Below are 20,602 nucleotides of genomic sequence, written 5' to 3'. Positions count from 1 at the left end.
AGAATTGTTGCTAGAGTAAGATTTTCAATCGAAATTTGTAATTCTGGAAAGGTGCCCATTACTTTGGTAAAATGAGGAAAGCACTTTAATGGAGCTTATCACTTAATCTGTCCATTATCTGATGTAAACATTAATGACTAACGAGTTTTAGACGTAATATTTCAGGACTCACCATTGTCTTATTAAGTTTCAATGACAATGAAAAATAATTTCAGTTTTGGGAACAGGCGAAAGATAATTTAGCTATGCATAATATTTCTGAACAGCAGGGGGGGGAATTTAATCTTCACTTACACTTTACAACCAGATGCGTCCATGTACCCTGGAGATTTCATCCATTTATCATTGTCTATTCAGCTATGATGGAACAATCATAAAAGTTAGAAATAACACATTTTTAAAAATGTATATACATTTGAAACGAGGCTATTGTCTATAAAATTACTATACATATTATTATTTTCTTACTTAAATTATTTATCATTAAATAATTTATTTATTTTTATTATTAAATAATTAGGTGGAGACATAACAAAATTTGATGGAATATACAGTCGGTATTTCACGAATTTCTCATCAACCGGATTTTACACAGTTCGAATAAAAGTTACTGGAGGTATTGATACAAGTGCTGCAATTCACAAAGGTAATAAAACTGAAAAATAGATCATTTCTGCGTTTTTATATACCTTTTGTTATGTTATGTTATGTTATGTTATGTTATGTTATGTTATTAGGTAGTACAAGTTTCGTTATGTTATTAGGTAGTACAAGTTTCGTTATGTTATTAGGTAGTACAAGTTTCGTTATGTTATTAGTTTGTACAAGTTTCGTTATGTTATTAGTTTGTACAAGTTTCGTTATGTTATTAGTTTGTACAAGTTTCGTTATGTTATTAGTTTGTACAAGTTTCGTTATGTTATTAGTTTGTACAAGTTTCGTTATGTTATTAGTTTGTACAAGTTTCGTTATGTTATTAGTTTGTACAAGTTTCGTTATGTTATTAGTTTGTACAAGTTTCGTTATGTTATTAGTTTGTACAAGTTTCGTTATGTTATGTTTATATACCTTTTGTAATTTGCTATTTATGAAGGCAATTTCAAAAGCTAAATCTCATATTTTCTTCTTATTTTTAAAAAAAAAAATTCCTTTTTATAATGTCCTTCTCTTTTTTTGCTACCCTTGTAAAAAAAGCTTATTTTTCATTAGATCCCTTTAGGATAAACTTCGGTTAATTTTTGTACGTAACCGTCAATTTTGGCGATGCTTTTTTGTTGACACTGTGACAGATTTTGCATGCCCATACCATACCAGTACCAGCACCCCACAAAGTTTCTGAAAAAAGCATTAAGCATCATCTTCCACCTTTTCAAAAAGCTCAATGGCATTGTGTTGAGACGTTTTTTCAAGTTACTGAACAGGTTATAGTCATTGGGTGTTAAGTCAGGATAAAAACCCAGATAGCAAATTAAGGTTTATTTTCACTCAGCAAAAACCTTTTAATGTGAACCTAAAAAAGTTTGTTATGCGGTTTACGTGTAAATCTTTTAACCTTAAAACGAGATATGTGACAATCTGCTCTATTCTACGCACATTACCCAAATCCAAAACCTTGGAAAACAACCTTATATATAAGACCTTTGAGTCGAGGTTGACTTATGGTTTTCGAGTGTGAAAAAATCCTTTCATAAAGCTAGTTTCAAGGTGAAAATAATCTTAAATCTAGGTCATTATAAGGTTTCTTTTCGCAGCGTCTTGTATGCTTAGCTGAAATCCACCTTGTCTTGAATTTTTAATGGGCAATGCAATTTGATCCTATCCCTGGTGTGACATCAGATAAACCTCAATTGTTGACATAAGTTACCATTTTTCCTAAGTGGCAATACTTTAAAAAAAAAAAAAAAAAGCTCTAAAAAATAATTTTTAATCCTTTTAGAATGAAAGGATTGAAACTACAATATTTTTGCTTTATTGAAAAAAGGTTTTTAGTACAAATGTTTTCATGACAATGTTGCTCGTGACAGGTTGCAGTAAGGTTACATGCTTTCTGTAATGGTAAGTGCCGGATAATGTTCCATAGAAACTGTTGAAAGAGAGATACGGGCATTGTCGTAGAGAAAGCCTACGATTTTGCCTGCCATTCCTCTTCTTCAAAGCAGAATCTACTGCTTCCGCTATTTCATCACTGTTTCACTATTACCTGTGGTTTCGGGGACCTTAAAGTGGACCTACTTCGAAGACGAAGTGAAAAACCTGTTTCAACGTTTTCGTTGGGCCACGGGTGAGAAACTGGTATGACAGTGGCATACAAACCCTATAACTCAATCTAAAAAATTGCATTGAGATTGTAGTGGCGATTATATAGAAAACAGGCAAATGTTAATCTATAATTATGAAAATTAATTGTAAATATTATAGTTGGAGAAAATAGGAGACTTCATTTTTGCTGTCCACCACAAAGACATGCTGTTCTTCTATTATTCCCTTGCAGGTCCTTCATCATACTGCTGCGGATCATTCCTTCCATCTACCCAACAAGAAAGTGTTACTCAGTTTGCAAGAGAAGCAGGACCAGCTACTTTTGAAGTAACTTCAGTTCCGAGGAATGATCCATATCCACCCTCAAAAGTCACAGACCTAAATATCACACTATCTTTTGATGATGATCTATACATATTGCAATGGAGTGCAGTTGGAAGCAATTATGATCAAGGAGTAGGTAAGTAACCGCAATCTGATGTTGTTTAAGTATTCAATAAAGAAAATTTTGTAAAGTTAAAGTTGCTAACTTTTGAACTTTTTTGAGGAAAGCTGTTGTAAAGGATATATATATATATATATATATATATATATATATATATATATATATATATATATACAGAGAACATATATATGTATATATATATAGTATATATACATATATATATATAGTATATATACATATATATATATATATATATATATATATATATATATATATATATATATACAGAGATGCCAACTGCTCCGGACACGCCAAAATAATTTAAAAAACGGTAAAGAACTACAAACTAAAATTTGCAAATATTTGAACATTTTTGTTAATTTTTTTAAAGGTTTAAAATAACGCAAATGTATAGAAGTGGTGAATATATAAGCCTGCGATTTATTTAGAAATAGTGGTGGATAACAATCTAATAAATCGAATTTATTAAACAAAGAATCACAATTAATAAACTACCACTCGAAAATATTAATTAGCTGTCCGGAGCAAGTTGGCATCTCTGTATATATATAGTAAACTAAATAATAACTTTTAAGATATAACGATTAATTAGTTTATATTAATAAATACTACTTGTGCAAAATGAAAGACTTTTTTTCTTGCAATGTTATTTTTCATGTTGAATATGGTGTTAAGCAAATGTTTATTTTATTTTATAGCTGCTGCTTATGAAATAAAATTATTTCGTGATAGATCTTTGGTAAGACACCGATTTTTTGATTCTGGATTAGAAGTGTACAATGAGACAATAGAAACCACAGAAAAAGCATCTTATGGTACTCAACTCTACCATACATTAGCACTTACGCAACCTTTTGAAAATGGACTCTATTACATAGGGATTCGAGCAGTAGATGAAGCTGGCAACTATGGAGAACCTTCGAATGTTATTTCCATATGGCTGCATACGAGAGCCAGAAGCAGATTAATCGAGTGTGGACCTGTGGCGTTACCCTTCAATTTCGCCTCAAGAAATTATTTTTCATGCTCATTTCTTTATTTGTTCATCATTTATGTTCTATTCAGCGTTATTTTACTGTATAAATAATCATTAAGGAACTATTCATTTCGTTAAAATAAAGATCATGATTGCTTTTTTTTAATGATACTTTTGTTCCTTTTTTGTGTTGAAAAATCATCACACCATTTGTTTAAAAGCAAATTACACTATCATTATGTTTTACTCTAATGAATTCTAACAGATTTTTAAAAATCAAACAATTAAAATCATGATTTATACTACCAATCATAATTATTTGATTTAAATCAATAACTTCTTGACAGGATATAGAAGTCACCCCTTTAATTACTCTAATAGTGTTTAATTGCAAACGAAGCGAAAAAAATTTGGGCTCATACCTTTAATTCCGCTTTTAAGGAAAGGGGCATAGCTTGCAATGCTTTATTAGACAATAAGTATAAAGAAAATTAACATTAATCCAGGAAACAAAGTTCAGAAAACCTCAATCATTTTTAAAATATTCCAAATTTCATGTGTGCAGAATACTCTTTATTCACTGCCAACAATAGATAATTTTAAAATCTTTAGTATGAATGAAACTTAGAAAATTTTTCCCTTTAGATTAACCCCTTCCTTCTCACTCCCGTGAAAATGACGGGGTGAGTTTTCGCTCGCTATTTCTCACTCCCGTGATATTGACGGGCTGGAGTGTTCAGTAGTAATGTGCCAATAAGAGTAAAACTAATTCATTTCTTTTACCCGGAAAACATTTTATTTCTCATTTTACACACAATATAGCAGTACCATTATATTTTTAAGGTAATTGTAAATAATTAGAATATTTTAAACTAGATACTAGCACTAATCAAATACGTGTATTTGGCAAAATAGACACTTTTATGACCGTTTTCTTGAAAATTAACCGATCGATAAGAGGTTAACATATCCGCATATATACCAAGGAACTAACATCAAGTGATTAACACTTCAAAACATGTTTATGCTTTTTTGCTGTGCGAGAATTTTTGAAACCAAGATATAATAGACACCAAAACTTCAAAAGGAAAAAAAAATCCTTGCCGTACCACATTAGTTATTTTTCCTCGTTTGGTGGCCAATACCATTATTATTCGAACTAATTTTCTGAACGGCCAGTGTCATAATCAAATACTAAATTAAAAAAAATAACATACTATATCATTTTTACTGAAAGCCTACTTAGGGTTAAGGCACACAATACAGGAAAAAAAGCAATATAATTTTTAATATTTATTATCTATACCAATGGAAATGTCTTGAAACTAAAAGTACATGAAAAAATACATGCGATATATGCAACTTTTGCGTAAATACTGCAATTTAAATTTCTTTTTTTTTAATGAATTTGATTAATTAAATTTTTTAAACGAAGCAGAGCTGGAACTAGAATTGGAAATTTGGGAATAAAGAATGACTGATGCTCAAAATAAAATTTTAAGCTATTTCTTATCTTGGATAGATATCTTCTATATCTCTCCAAATTTCAGAATTATTTAACATTTTTTTTAATTGTTTACAGAACGGGATTGTTTTAAAAATAAGATTATTTGAAAAAATCGGAGGAAAAATTTTCAAAATTGGATATTTTTTTAATGTAAATACAATAATCATGTCTTATTACAAAATTAAAAATGACTGAATATCGATGATAATTGAATTTTTATATTTGTAGAGAGCGCTGATCCATATGAACAAAAAGCAAAAGGTTAAATTGTCCTTAGGTCATCACGAAACGGGATTTATTCTATACTAGATTCTCTCTTATTTTTTAATTCAGGGTTGCCAACTCACTAGGTATATTGAGAAAATTTATGTTATTTAGTTAAGTTTATGTTTTAATGTGTTATTCTTGTTTGGTTTAAAATTATTTTTCACACCACTACATGTTTGAAAGCATTAGTTTTAATTTGTCTACCAATTTTTAAAATAACAATTTGTTATAATATGGCTGTAGACCCTAATGAAACAAAAACACAATTCTCGCATGTGAAAGGCAGCTCTGTTGATTGCATACAAATCGAAACGAACAGAAGGTATAGTGCTTAACGACATGGAACAAAATAACACATTAAGTGTTATTCTAACTGTATAGCGATGGTGTTTTCTACACTAGGAAGCGCTGCAATAATACTTCCGGGTCCTGCAACAAAACTTTACTGCTGACAGCCTATACTTCCGGGTTGCAGTTTTTGGTGCGTTGTGAAGCCATTGAGTTCACGACGTGATCATAGCGTTTTGAGACACTCTATAGTAGTTTTTCTGGTATACATGTATTTCTTACGAGATTTATTACTTGTGTTTAAAAGAAGAATCGTTATTTCAAAACGTAAAAATTATCAATTGAGAAAAGAATCGTTACACCTCTTACCTTTTAAACAAAATACCAACTTCGAAATTTAAACCTAGATAATAATTTATAAAAGGAACTTAATCTCTCAGCTCGAACAATATGCTAACACTAAATTATGATGATGCACGGCTTGCAACAAGAGCAAACAGTAATAAACAAGTAAAAAGAGGCCAAATCAGAACTGCTGAAAAAGCGAATTCTTTCTAAATCGAGCAACTATGTGACTTTTTTTAACAATACATCTCTAAATAACTAAAAACAAATTTTTACTTCCAACTCACCAGAATGACTTAAAATCTTATGAAATACAGCAGATTTGAGATTTAGAATTATATAATTTATTTCTTTTATTAAAAACAAATTTATCGGTTTGAAAATATCACCTTGCAGAATTAGCTGTAGTAAGCAGCTGTATACTTTGTAACAGGAATTGGAGCAGGTCAAGAGCTCCAGATTGTTGTTGTTTAGATTTATATTGAAAATACCATCCATTCGATCAATACACCTCCGATCACGTCCCGCAATCGACTGATTGTTAAGACACGGTTCCCAGCAGATCACCGAAGTTAAGCATCACTGGCTGCGGGCAGTGTGCGGGTGGGTGACCACTTGGATCAGTCTACGTAGGGACCTAGGATGTGCGGTATTGGTCCTCGTTAAACTGTTCTACCGTAAAGTGCTCGACTTCGCGTGCAGGTCGTCTGGCCATTGAAGCAGGGGTGCCATCCCCTCTACAGAGGATCAAAATTGTGATGACATGTCTTCGGATCATACTCAGGGATGTTTCCCAGACCGTCGCCAATGATATTTGGTCAATTTAGGAATTGGTAACTGGGCGGAGTGAGCTTGACGCTAGCTTTTATCCATCAATCTTCTTATAACCCTATATTGATTGTGTGACCAAACTTTTTCGCCAAAGCAATTGGCGTTGTTTAAACAAAAGCTATTGTTAGAGGAAGCCATTTTCTGTATTTGGCTGCGCGGGATTTCATATTTTATCATCATGAAAGTTTTAATTACAGGTAATTCTTATTAATTAAAGATTTATAATATTAGTGTACGTTTCATAGCAGTATATAAAAAAATTACATGAAATTTTTAAAAAGATTAATGAATTTTATTAAATATCTGTGAATACCACGCGTTAGATTTTAAAGTAAATAGTTTGTAAAATGTATGTATTTTAAGAAAATCGTTATAAAAATTCATGTATCAAAGTTTTTCTCTGCTTCCTTAGAAATCCTTTGTTTGATCTGCCGAAATTGTGTGAAGCAGTTTAGTAATGAAATTTCATTTAGTTGAATTACTTGATCAGGGGTCTGTCCAGGCCGAATTTACTACCGTTTAGCGGTACCTTCACAAATTCAACTTTAGGAAAAACGGTAGTTTCACAAAATACTTTTTCTTAAAATTTTATTTTTGCATCCCTTAAGAAACGATAAATTCATATTTTTACCATATTTTTGTGTTGATTTTTTAATATAATTTTTAATTTTTCACAAATTAATTCTAAAATTTCACAAAATAGGTACCTCTCAGAAAAACCTAGACATACCCCTGTTGATTTATGTTTATTTTAGTGACATAATATAGAGGTATCTTTTTTTTTTCTATGAAATATATTGCTAATTAAAATTTATTATATATAGAAAGATTAATATTGAATTTTCTTAAAAATAGTGAAGAGGGTTTTGATCATGTCTAAAATAATTTGTTTCAATTTTATTGTAAACTAATCTAAAAAAAAATTCTGAGAGAAATGGAACAAATTTAGATAATATTTATCATTTTCATTCACAGTTACTGCATTCATTATTATTCTTTTAGGTTGTCTTAACTATTAAATAAATTATGAGCATGCATACTTTCAAAAAAAAATTTTATTCTATAGGTGTATCACAATTATGTGCAAAACAATTTGTACTCAATAATTTGTTTTATTTAAAATACATAATACAAATACTATAATAAATTAGAAGATAATTCAGATTAGCAAGTTATCTTAAATTTAAGTTATCTTTATTGGATATTAATATGAAATTGAATTTTTTCAATTATTTAACTTCTCAAACTATATCTATAATTGTATTTTTTTCATTACCCTAAGATTTTTGACAGTTTGCGTGGACAATGTAAAGCAAACTTTTCGTATTTCTTCTTTCTCTTCATAAAATACTTTTTTACTAGGTGATTCCTTGGAGAAGTATTTGGCTAATTACTTAAATGCTGAATGAAAATGGGATATCGATGTTTGCACACCCTGGAATCAGTGTGGACAAATTAAGTGTGCAGTTGTGAAGGGACGATTGTGTTTTTGTCTTAATTCATGTTGGTAAGTTGAAATGTAATTTATTTACATATTTAATGATTATGTATCTAAAGCATTTGTTGGCATTGTTAGTATCTTGTGTAACTATTCTAATTCAGATACTTATTTATTTTTTTATTAATATTACTTATGGTTGTGCTATAAAATAATAATTTATTTTGCTTTTCTTAAAAATAAAGGAACTAATGATGTGCAATTGGGTACAATGCCCAACTTTAAAAAACTGGCTTGTGTGGTTAATAAAATTTGTGGGGTTATTGGGGAGATTTTGTTTGGTTATCTGTGGAAGAATAATTCTGGGTAGCCAGCCGCCAGGAACTAATAAAAAGAGAAGGGAACTCAGAAGGTATAACTCGTAACCACCCCCGGACAACTATCTACATGTGTTTTTTTTTTTGTTATTAAATTTGCAAGTTTAAAATCTGTTTAGCACCTTGGCGATTGTAGTTGGCACGGCAGATCACAATACAGAAATATTTCTGAGTTGTTTTTCTCGAACGAAGAGTTTACAGGGGTAGAAGTCCTCCTATATTTCCTATTTTTCCTATATTTTTACAAAAAGCTAAGAAAGCCTCCTATTTTTCCTTTATTTTCTATATTTTTCAAAATTGGCCTATATTTTTTCCCTCTAATATTTTTTTTTTACTATAGAAGACAATTTTCTAGATTTTTCTTTCCTCAAATAGTCATGATCATTTTGAAATTCACTTGTACTCAATACTGCTTAATGACAATGGGTAAGTGAACACATAGTGTTCTCCCCCCTTCCCTATCTCTTGTTTTAGTGCTTTCTAAGCTTATACTACTTTCTATGACTTTTTTTTTTCTGAGTAGATGGCAAACTAAATTATGTTAATATTTTGCTTCAAAATGTTAACTTTCAATTAGATTATTTAAGTTTTTATTTTATTATCTTTGATTAATTTGTTTTTATATTTATTGTGTTTAATTTATAAGTACAAGTAGAAGATGCCAAATCATTTGACACGATTTCGTGATGATTGGCTTGATTTAGAGGATAAAAACAATGGTCAAAAAGTTTAGGACTGGTACCAAAAAAGGTAAAGATGATTATAATGCCTACTGTAAACATCAGTAATAGTGGCAAAATTCAGCTTTTGCAGCATTCAAGCTCTAGAAAACGTAAAAAGACTTATAATGAGAAAAAGGATACTTCTCAAAAGCGTCTCGTAATTGCTGCTGGCAATAGTGTTTGTTTGGAGCCAGGAGCCAGCTCTACTGAATCAAAAAAAGTATGGACTCTTACTTCTGAAGACAAAATATTGCAATCTGAAATTATATGGACAATCCATGTTGCCCTGAACAATTATTCCTTTTTTGTCGCAGGATGCTATAAAAGAAGTATTTTCATCTGTCTTCCCAGACTCAAATTTGTGCACTGGGATGACCTTATGTTCCACCAAAGTGTCTTATTCTATATCACATGGACTTGGTCCTTACTTTTTGAAGCAAATCACCAACGAATTCAAGAGAGAAAAACCTTATTACTCATTAATGTTTGACGAGACCCTTAATGAGCAAAACTTGAAACAACTTGATGTGCACATTCGATATTGGTGCTCTTGTGATGGTGGTATATCCGAAAGATACTTGGGTTCAGAATTGTTGGGGCATGCAACTGCTCTCAACATTTTTAATGCAATATAATCAATTCTAAATTCTTGTGAAATAGATTTAAAGCATATAGTGATGCTTGGGTCTGATGGGCCGAATGTTAATAAATGTGTTTTTCAACTATTCGACAAAGAAGTTACAGAGATTGGGAAGTATGGATTAATAAATTTGGGCACATGTAATTTACATGTTATTCATAATGCCCTTGGAAAAGGTTTAGCTATTGAAGAATTTGGGAATATTATTGACTTTTTGGAAAACATTTATTCATGGCTTTCCTAATTTCCTTCCAGGAAAGAGGATCTCAAAAAGGAAATTGATAATTTTGGTTGTGAATATTCTAAAGTGTTGCGATACGTGAGCAACAGATGGCTTTCTGTTGTTACTGTCTGCGAAAGAATCCTGCATCTTTTGCCTTCTTTAGAGGAGTGTTTTATAGAAGATCTACCTAAACAGAAAAGTAGTTTGGTAAAGCTTTATAGATTTCCAAGCATTAAAAAAGTCTTAGAAGATCCTTTATTATCAGCTTATTTACATTATTTACATTTCCTTATCAGTGTTGGATCAATTTTTGATAATATTTTAAAGCTATTACATTAAAAATAACTCATTGATTCACACTTTATACAATGAGTTAAGTGATTTGATAATAAAAATCATGCGACGCCAATCACCATTCAACTGCGGAAAATTGTTTATATAATTTTTTTTATCAAATTTTTTATAGTGTTTTATAATTAAGTTTTAAAGTTATTCATATATCATCCGTGCTTTTCAATTTAATTTAGATCTTTTTTGCCCTATTTTTTATTCCAGAAAATCCTATATTTTTTTCCTAGAAAATCCTATATTTTTTTCAAAACAATCCTATTTTTTTCTCATTGGTCACTTCTACCCCTGAGTTTAGAAATTTCTCTTGCTGAAAGATCAGCGTATGCATCAACATTTTGTTAATCTTGAAAACGTCACTATAAAGCGATTCAATGAAGTAATTAAAACTTTGTGAATTTTACTTGGGCTAATGTTCTGTGAATCAGCTTTATCTGTGGATGAATGTATTGGTTAAGATCACATGCATTTAAACTGCCAGGGCCATATTCAACTGGCAAACATCTTTGAAGAATGCATAGCAAAGTTGCTAAAAAAAGAAGTGTATTTATACACAACTTTATATACTAATAATATAAAAATATTGTAATCTTGTCTTGACATTTAGCCAGATAACCAGAACTCATCCCATACAAATAAGAAAGAGTAGTCACAGTCAGATATCTGTTTAGAAGAGATTTGGGTCCGTTAACGAACTATTCACAAAATATCTTTTCATAAAAACGGACATTTCACAAAATAATTTATCCTTTACTCAGACCCTTCACAAATTCGTTTATCTTCATTATTGTTTTGTTAATCGAATAAGCCCTTCCCGGGGGGGGGGAGAACGACAGATGTAATCTAAATAAATTTTGTCTTCGGCAGACACTTCTTCCTTTATTCGTCCGAAATGAATATTCTGCGTTCAGCAGTATAGGCAAAATACCAAATATTTGTATGTTGCATCTCTAATTTAGTAGCAGCAATTGCTGTTTATTTTTTAAATTTTAATTTTTTTAATTATAATTTTACAGTGTTGGACATAATCTTGTAAGTCTTTACAATTTAAAAACTCCTTGAAAAAGTTTTTTTTTTTATTTTTTATTTTGCAATAACAGACCCTATTTGCACAAATTCACAAAAGCAGGACCCTGGTTGAAAGAATGTGACTTAACGTTTATTTTATATTCACAAATTACAAGTAATTTTTTTCCAATTTTACAAATACGGACCTTTTACAGAATGTCTGGACAGATCCCTGACAGTACTTGAACAGATTTAGTACTATGATGCTGTAAAGAAAAATATTCAGTAGAGAGTTTTTTTCTAATATTCTTATCTGTGCTACTTTACACAATGCAGAAAATTTTTTAGATGCAATAGAATATTTTATGACTAGTTCTCTCTCTCAATGATTCTGGTTCTACCCTTAAAGGACAGAGGGAAGATTGTTTAGAGCATTGTACCTGAATTATAAATACTCTTCCACTTTAAATGCCTTTGGTAAAATATACTAAATGAATAATGCTAATAACGCTAATGAATAATGCCAATTGCTATTTCTAAATAGCAATGGGTATATGTTCAACACTAAAAGAGATTATAAAAAATTTTAGATTGCACGGAGATTGATCTAATTTTATTCTTTGTTAGCTTAAATGAGATCTAGACTTAACAGAAGCTAATATGAGTGTCTCAGTTAGTATCTTTCTCTTTTATTACTATAATGTTTTGATTATTCGGAGAATTGTATATTTTTAACAGTGGCATTATACCTTAATCGTTGTGAGTTTTTTTTCCCCAACTGTATTGTTATAGTATGGATTGTTTACTGTTAGTACAGCACTGTTTATAAATTATTACAGTATTAATAAAATAATTAAAGTCAGAATGAATTAAATGATCTTTTAATGTTTATCAGTATTTGTCTTTAATCACACCGTGGTTAAGGAAAAGACAGTGCCCTACCAGTTAGTATATTCCTCTTTTATTAATAATATATATTCTTTTACTTTGATTATTTCAAAAATATTTATTACTTTTGTTTTTATCAGTGGCATTTATTGCATTCTAAATAAAAACTAATTTAATGTTTGATCTAGATACTAATAAGTTTAGAAAATTAATTTATGATTTTATTTTTTATTCTTGTAAAAGGTTTAGAAAATAATATTCATTAAGGAACTGGTGATGTCGACAGAATTTAGATGATTAGATACTATAAAACTGGGAACAGTGCAATCAAACCTGAACAATGGACAAACACATCAACATGTACTGGCTCATCATTAAAAGTCAGCGTGGGGATAACACAACATGCACATTCCATGATCCATCATGGACTCGTGCCTTTAAGAAGCCTACGTGGCTGTCTCTAGGGTAAACGGTGACTCAACAGTGCACACACCAACTGAACAATTGGCTGTGGGGTCATTTATGTTGTGTAAAGAAAATATAATAAAATCTGTGCTGTGACTAACTATTAAATGCTGTGATGTAATGTCCTGTGATTGTCTTGTTCTTAAAGCCATTAGTCTTTATATGTAAACCCTGATTGATGCTGCAATAGAAATATTAAATAATATTAATCAGACACTTTCCCTCTCTTTCAGATGTAAGTAACCTGACTAAATTGGGGATCTGCAAAAAGAAAAAATCGAGCAACAAAGCTAATGTTGCAATAATTTACACTCCTTTTTTATGTCTTGATTTTAAAGTGACAGATGTGTCAAATCCCCGAGTATGAGTTTGAGTGATGCTTCCTCCCAAAAGAGTTGTGAGACCACTCTGAAAGTGTCGCAAGTATGCCATATGCGTGGGAAAAGATGGATATGCCAGATTTAATAATAATAAAAAAATTTCTGTGCTTATAACTTAAAACTTATACTTCTGTGCTAAAAGTTCTTTCACTCTGTAATTCAAATTGATTCAAACTAATGTATGCAATCCTTTATTAGATTCACAATTTGAAGAGTTGTGCTTTTATCTATATACTTAACCATTGGTTGAAATCTTAACAAGGTATCTTGATTACAATATTAATTTGAAGCAACTTGTTCTCTTCTAGCTTTTGCCTGGATTCTGCTGATGATTCATGTTTGTCCCGGGGAATGGTCTCACAGCATTGTCTGCTTAAAGCTTTTCTGTGAGATATATTTACCAGGACTTGATTTTCTACAATGGTTTATGCAGAGTCTCATTTAGTTTGAAGAATATCTCTGTACCGTAACAAGATAACATTTCAGTCATTGATTTTGCTATATGTATTAAATATAATTGTATATTTTTTAAATTCATAAAAATAATTAAGCTCTTTATTTTCGGGCACGGTTGTCAGTTATTAATATAACTGAAGTCTTTGATTGGATTCTGATCCACTGTAGAATTTTAAAGTAACATGATTTCTATTTTTTTATCTAGAAAAATGCTTTTATTTTACAGCTGACTAAGCAGACAATAGCATAGCTGCCAACTGTTCAGAATTTTTCGGATTTGTTCCTAATTTTTAAATCCAATCTGATATTTTTATAAAAATTCTGAATTTTCATAAAATTTTTGATTTTAAACCAATCCTTTTTTCTGATCGCCACAAGCATGCATCCTGTGATTATTGTGCTAAAGTAATTTTTAGTAGCTTTTTATTGGAAAATATTATTCCAATAGCTGTCTGTTGCTGATTATTTCACTAAATTATTATTTTTTGAAATTTTTTTTTTGTAGTATTTAAACACTTGCATCAGAAATATTTGTTTATGATGTAGATTATTATTTACCAGTGTTTTATAATTTGGAGATAAATAATTATATATTAATAGGTAATGTTTGTTTTTAATATATTATACCGGTATTCCTAATTATAAAACATTAATATTATAAGTTTCCCACAAAAGATAGTGTTTATAGTTTTGTTTTACTAATTTACATATTTAAATGTATGTCTATTAATGTTATGATTTAATAATTAAATTTTTATCTTACTCTCGTAATTAGTGCGTATAATTTTGTCGCATATAGTGTTCCTCATTTTTGATTCATAAGGTTGGCAGCTATGCAATAGTTATAAAGAAAGACTTAGCTGCTCTTTTTCTCAGGATGATGCCACTGATAGTGGTCATAGACCTTATATGATTGCATCTGCAAGCACCTTCATAGAGTCAAGCTAGCTACCATACTCTGTCTATTGTGTAAGAACAAAAACAAATATACGTGCTTCAAATTCTCAGATCCAACTTGAATAATTTTTTTTTCTTCCTTTTTTATACTTTTTACATATGCTGTACTCTTACCACTAAAAATAAATATATTCAAAAGAAAATTTATCTCATTTATTTATTCTTTCTTGAAGATGTATATCAAGAGAAAGATACTATTTTATAGTACATATGTATCCAAGGTGCTACTACTATAACACTGCAACTATTTCAGTTTAAATGAATCTCAAGTTAGAATTTAATGCTACTATATTTAATTAAAATTTTGAAAATACGTCCAATAGTACGTTTAGAAGTTATTTGACTAAAATATTGATAAGTATTGTACAAGGGCTAGCTCTTGACCTGAGAAAAAAACAAGAGTTTCGGGAAACGAAAAGCGTTAGTTAACTTATTTTTAACGAACTGTAATTCAACTTTTTTTTTATTTTCAACTAGCTAAATATCCACTCTTCGAACAGGATTAATAAAATCAAAAAAACAATAACTCGGTACTGAACAACCCAATGAAATCGTGGACAAAACTGAACGGTATATACTGACAAAATTAATAAGCAAAAACATAACAAAAACTGTTTTTTGTTGTTCAGCCCATTAAAATTGAGATTAACTGTATTCAACATTACTAGGCATAATATCGAAATTAACCATTAACTTGGAATTTTTGTAAATAAGTAATTTTTTTAATTTATATAATAGGAATTACCCATATTAATTAAGCATCATTGGCGACAATAATAGTATGGCGCTTGTTTACGATTAATCTATACGAATAAGTACCTGAACTCCATAAATGTTGCTTTTTGTAACATAACGGCTTACTTTTTAGTATTTCAATATGCATCTATTACATTACTTAAATGAACTGAGCGTCAGCATTAACACTTTGACTCAGAATTTTCATTAAATATATTTTTTTTCATTATTTCTTTGTATTTATTCATGTCAGGATAGGTGAGAAATAAATTTAGAAGTTTAATAATATTTGGTGAGATGAAATATAACGTGAAACACCATGTCTTTTCCTGCATAAAAAGTCAAATATTTCAAACGCGGTTCACTTCCAAACAATTTAACTAATATGCAGTTATTTAAATCTTAGCGAAACAGTTATTTATAATTGAAACTTCTTTAATTTACAAAATCATTAATACATTTTTGAATATGAATCAAAAAAAGATTTTTCCAAACTAATTATTTTGAATTTTATATTTCAGTAAAATATATAATTCCGTAATCTAACAAATATTTTTTATCAGCTGTTTGACTTTTTATTTTTAAAGAGAGAATACCAAAAATATATATATATTCTTACTAGGAATTAAAAGGCCAGAGAAAAAGAAAAGAGGGACAGCTGTTAATAAAACTGAAGTAATTTTCTACGTTTTTCCTAAGCAAATTAGTACCACTTTCCCATTAATTTTGCCTTTCATTGCAAAAGAATTTTTTTTTTAATTTTAATTACCGCTGTTTTTAAATTATTTACTTATACCGAAACACATTTTGACAGACGTGACAAATTAAATACGTGATTTCAGATAACTTCAGAGATAATTTGGTGACATAGTGCTACCACGTAAATTTTTTTTTCATTGTTGTTGTTTACGTCGCACTAAAGCTGCTCAATGGGCTATTGGTAACGGTTTGGTAAACATTCCTGACAATCATCTGAAGACATGCCATCACAATTTTGAACTCTGCCGAGGTGAGGCTCCCTTCGCTTCGATAGACCGACGACATGCGCGTGAAGTCAAGTACTTACGTATAACATTTTAACGAGAAACAATACCTCACACCCTCGGTCCCTTCACAGATTGATCCAAGTAGTTTTTCACCCGCACGCTGACAGCAGCCAGTTATGCTCGACTTCGGTGATCTGCTGAGAACGTGTCAACAATCAGTCAATTGCGGAACTGTTGTTGATTGAAATTATGACGTAGCGAGAAAAAAAAACTAAATAAAGTACAAGCAATAACTCTTTTTTATTGTTATCAAATAGAGCTATAAAGTATCAATGATGTTATCTTTAAGATTTTTGAGGAAACAACGGCTAAGGCTTAACCAGTCAACCCCGCTTAAAGGAATATCATCAGTTCCAGCCAAATCTATGCAATTGAGCGGGTTATTCGATTAAAAGGATAGTGCAATATTCTATCCTAAATTTCTGCGAAATTTTATTTTTAATGGTATTTAATGCAAATTATAGTGTTTTGATTAAATAAACTTAGTTTTATGATCAATAAACAATTTTGATTAATAGTATCTGTGTTAGTATCATAAAATATAAATGTCATTTAAAGTTATATAAAAATAAATCAATATTAGTGAATAGTATAATATATAGGTTAGGTACTAAAATATTATTTGATCCCTTCCGAAAAAATCTATAATTGAAGACTATTTTTATACCCGTTTAATTCGTCAATTTATCAAAATTAGATTTTCCCTTTCAGTTTCTATTAAGACTTTCATGAATAATTGCGTATTCCTCTCAAACGTATAGTCAAATTATTTATTTTAAATTTTTTTTTCTAACCTCGTCTTGAGAATTTCCAAATTAATGAGCTGTTTTAGTTTGGAATTTTTTTTAATATATCGTTTCCCAGATTCATTGCCCCCCCCCCTCTATTAATTCAAATCCATCCTTTTCTTGCTGAACTTGCAATCATTCTCAGAGTTATTCTCTGGTTTAAGCAATAATTATTCTTACTTAAGAGAAAGACACACTGTATACTGATTTGTTACGTTTTTGAAATTTTTTCTTATGAAAGCTAATAGCGCACCAGGAGGGGACCACAAATCTTGACTACAAAACAAATCACTCTGTACCTTTTTAAAATTCTAAATGATGTGTAAGTAAGTACAATTTGTCTAAAGTAAGAACTCCCCTATTCGTCTGGACCTGTGGGGGTGACTATGGTAACAAGGTATAACTATTTCAAATAGGGGTGTGGGTCACTATTTAGGATATATTTTGTCTCGGGTGGGGGAGAGAAAGGGAATCATTTTTCTTCATATTGCCCTAAAGCAGTGTTTCCCAAAGTGTGGTACGCGTACCCCCAGGGGTACGGGAACAGTTTAGCGAGGGTACGCGTCCTTATGCGAAATATCTTGCAATAAACGAAAATTTCAAACAAACTTATTTAAAAAGAAAGCTAGCCATGAAAATTTAAGATTACGTATTTTTCTATTTGCTATTTTTTGCGGAGTTTGCAGTTAATAATTAGTGGTCTCAACAGCCAGTTGTGATTTTTAACTTTTGTGCAATTTTTTTTATAGTAAAAAATACACTCATTTTTTTATTAGTGGTACACAGCATTACGAAAAATTTAGAAAGGGTACACAAAAGTCATAAGTTTGGGAAAAACTCCCCTAAAGTAAAGAGAAGCTACCCTCCCTGAAATTCGCTATTCTTGTTTCCTTAGCAGCAGACGGCCTCAGATTTAGTGGCGGGGGGAGTTCTTACCGTAAACAAACTATAATTCAAAGAGGGGTAAAACACTCGTCGCTCACTTCAATGTATAACTAGCAGCAAGATTAGATTTTTTTTTTTTTTCAATTTTACCCCTAACACCTGTTTAGACCAACTAATGAACAGGACCCTTTTGAAGTGACCACCTATTGTATCCTTATCTTAACTGAAAAACGAAAATTTCATTTTAGTTAGTGAAGCATTTCTCCAAAATAAACAAATTTTTTTCATTTCAGTACCTCTTCTTCATGCAATTAGGCGGGGACAAAAAACAAAGAATGTCAGTTTAAACGGGGAAGTTTAACATTAGTTGCATACAAAATGATTTGGTTCCATTCGTGTAAGCTTGTTATTCGATTATCCGACATGTAATTAAGTGGACATGACGCAAGAAAGTTCCAATCCGTTTTTCGCTCGAACGGTTTGTAATATAATGTTTTAATGTGAACAGTAACCTTCGTGCGACGAACTATTAGTATGCCAAATTTCATTGCTCTCTGTCGGATGGTTTAGTCCAGGGGTGGCAAACCTTTATGTCTCAACGTGCAATTTTTTCTAAAAAAATGTTTAATGAACTAATTAATGTATAGTTTGTCTAAAGTAAAAACTCGCCTAGCCATTTGTCAAGACCCTTGGCGGTGACTATGGTAACGAGGTCTAACTATTTCAAGGGATGTGGGGTCATTGCTTAGGACAGATTTTGGCTAAGATTCAGCGAGAGTAAGAGGACTTTTTTTCCAGTCTATTGTGTTAGCCCTAGAGTGAAGAGAAGCTACCTTCCCTCCCCCCCAATGCCCTCCTGTGTTAACATTGTTCGTCAATTCGGACATTAACAGGGCAGATTTGTTGGCCTCTCTTACAAGGGCACCATATTAGGTGGGCCAACGTTGCTCCCACAGTAAGGACAGATAGTACAGAGAAGAAAAGAACATCCATGCCTTGCCCGGGATTCGATCCCAGAACCTTTCTGGTGCAAAGGCAGTTCCCTAACCCCTCCACAGGCCGGTCGGCTAGCTACCTTCCCTGGAATACGCTATTCTTGTATCCATAGCAGCAGACGGCCTCAGACCATGTGGCGGGGGGAGTTCTTAGCTTAGACAAACTATAAATACTCTGTTAAATTCTGCATCCATTTATAATTACATTCATGTTTTTAAAATATAGGAAAAAACAAGTGAGTGCGAGCGAAAAGGACACATAGCCTCTAACATAATTGGATATAAATAGGAGAACAGATTTTAAATTATCTTAAGTTAAAGCTAGACGCCCGGTGGCTGAGTGGTAGTGCTTTGCGCTCCCGTGCCACCGGTCCTGGGTTCGATCCTCAGGCCGGGCAAGGTTGACTCAGCCTTTCATCCCTTAAGTGGGGAGACAAATGAGTACCAAGCATGCTTGGGAACTAAACACTTGGGGTTCCGCGTTCGGCTGACCACCTAACTGGAACATCTGCTCCTGTACCCCAGAGCCCAATGTCAAGAAAACTGAGATGGGCCCAGTAGGCCTTGGCCCCCTAGGGGCTGTCGCGCCACTGAGTTTAGTTTAAGTTAAAGCTACATTTTTTTCCTTCGGCGTAATTTAGTTAAGCTAAGATTATAAGAAGTAAAATTATGACCGCGGCAGTACCTATAGAGTGGGGGGAGTCCCTCCCCCCTCCCTATATATATATGTGTGTGTAACATAAAGCGCTTCAACTAATCTTTTTATGTTATTCCTTTGTCGAAGTCTTTTTCTTAATTTACTATTCTAAACTAAACGCTCTTGCACTTTAATATTCACATCCTGTCTTGTAATCTACTTTTGGTTACTCGAGTAACAGTTTTGATTTTTCCCCTTATTTGAACTGTGAGAAAGACTTTTTAACTCGCCTTATTTAAAATATAGATTTTGTTTTATAACCATCGTTGAACAGCCGACCCAATTTTAGGTTTACGACTCCTAATGTTCAACTCTGTAACCTTGTAATTTTGAACAAATTCAGAAGACAAGGAAATTTTTGTTTCAGTACCCTCAGAGGTATTGATTTGTTATAGGAACATGGACGACTTTGCAACTCGATAGATTTAACTTGCATCAGTCACCATTTACTACACGGACAGTCTTCGGCCGGCTGTGGATGAACCCACGAACTCTTGGGCATGGGTTCAGTGCCCTACTATCCAGGCCTATAATAGATAGATTTTATTTTATTTTATATCCGTCGTAGAACAGCTGATCCAATTTTTGGGTTTACGACCAGTAATGTTCAACTCC

General features: G+C 31.5%; 1 protein-coding gene and 1 long non-coding RNA gene across 2 annotated transcripts in view; both read left to right on the top strand.

Moving 5' to 3' along the window:
- LOC107456586 (calcium-activated chloride channel regulator 2) overlaps positions 1-3,866 on the top strand; it is a 29,748-nt gene extending 25,882 nt beyond the window's left edge. Inside the window, exons 12-14 of the mRNA XM_087163570.1 lie at positions 521-646; positions 2,492-2,719; positions 3,424-3,866. Coding sequence (XP_087019696.1) covers positions 521-646; positions 2,492-2,719; positions 3,424-3,812 — 743 coding nt within the window. The 3' untranslated portion in view covers positions 3,813-3,866. The remainder of the gene's footprint in view (positions 1-520; positions 647-2,491; positions 2,720-3,423) is intronic.
- A 3,056-nt stretch (positions 3,867-6,922) lies between these two features.
- Positions 6,923-14,984, top strand: LOC147808715 (uncharacterized). Its single transcript, XR_015433654.1, has 3 exons — positions 6,923-7,136; positions 8,302-8,446; positions 12,827-14,984. It is a non-coding gene; the product is annotated as an uncharacterized LOC147808715 (long non-coding RNA).
- Positions 14,985-20,602: the final 5,618 nt, after the last annotated feature.

This window comes from Parasteatoda tepidariorum, chromosome 5 (assembly GCF_982258835.1).
Source record: "Parasteatoda tepidariorum strain Cologne lab strain chromosome 5, Ptep-v5.0, whole genome shotgun sequence".
NCBI classification, from domain to species: Eukaryota; Metazoa; Arthropoda; class Arachnida; order Araneae; family Theridiidae; genus Parasteatoda; species Parasteatoda tepidariorum.
Note: the sequence above shows the minus strand (reverse complement) of the source record. Positions and strands in the feature narration are given on the sequence as shown.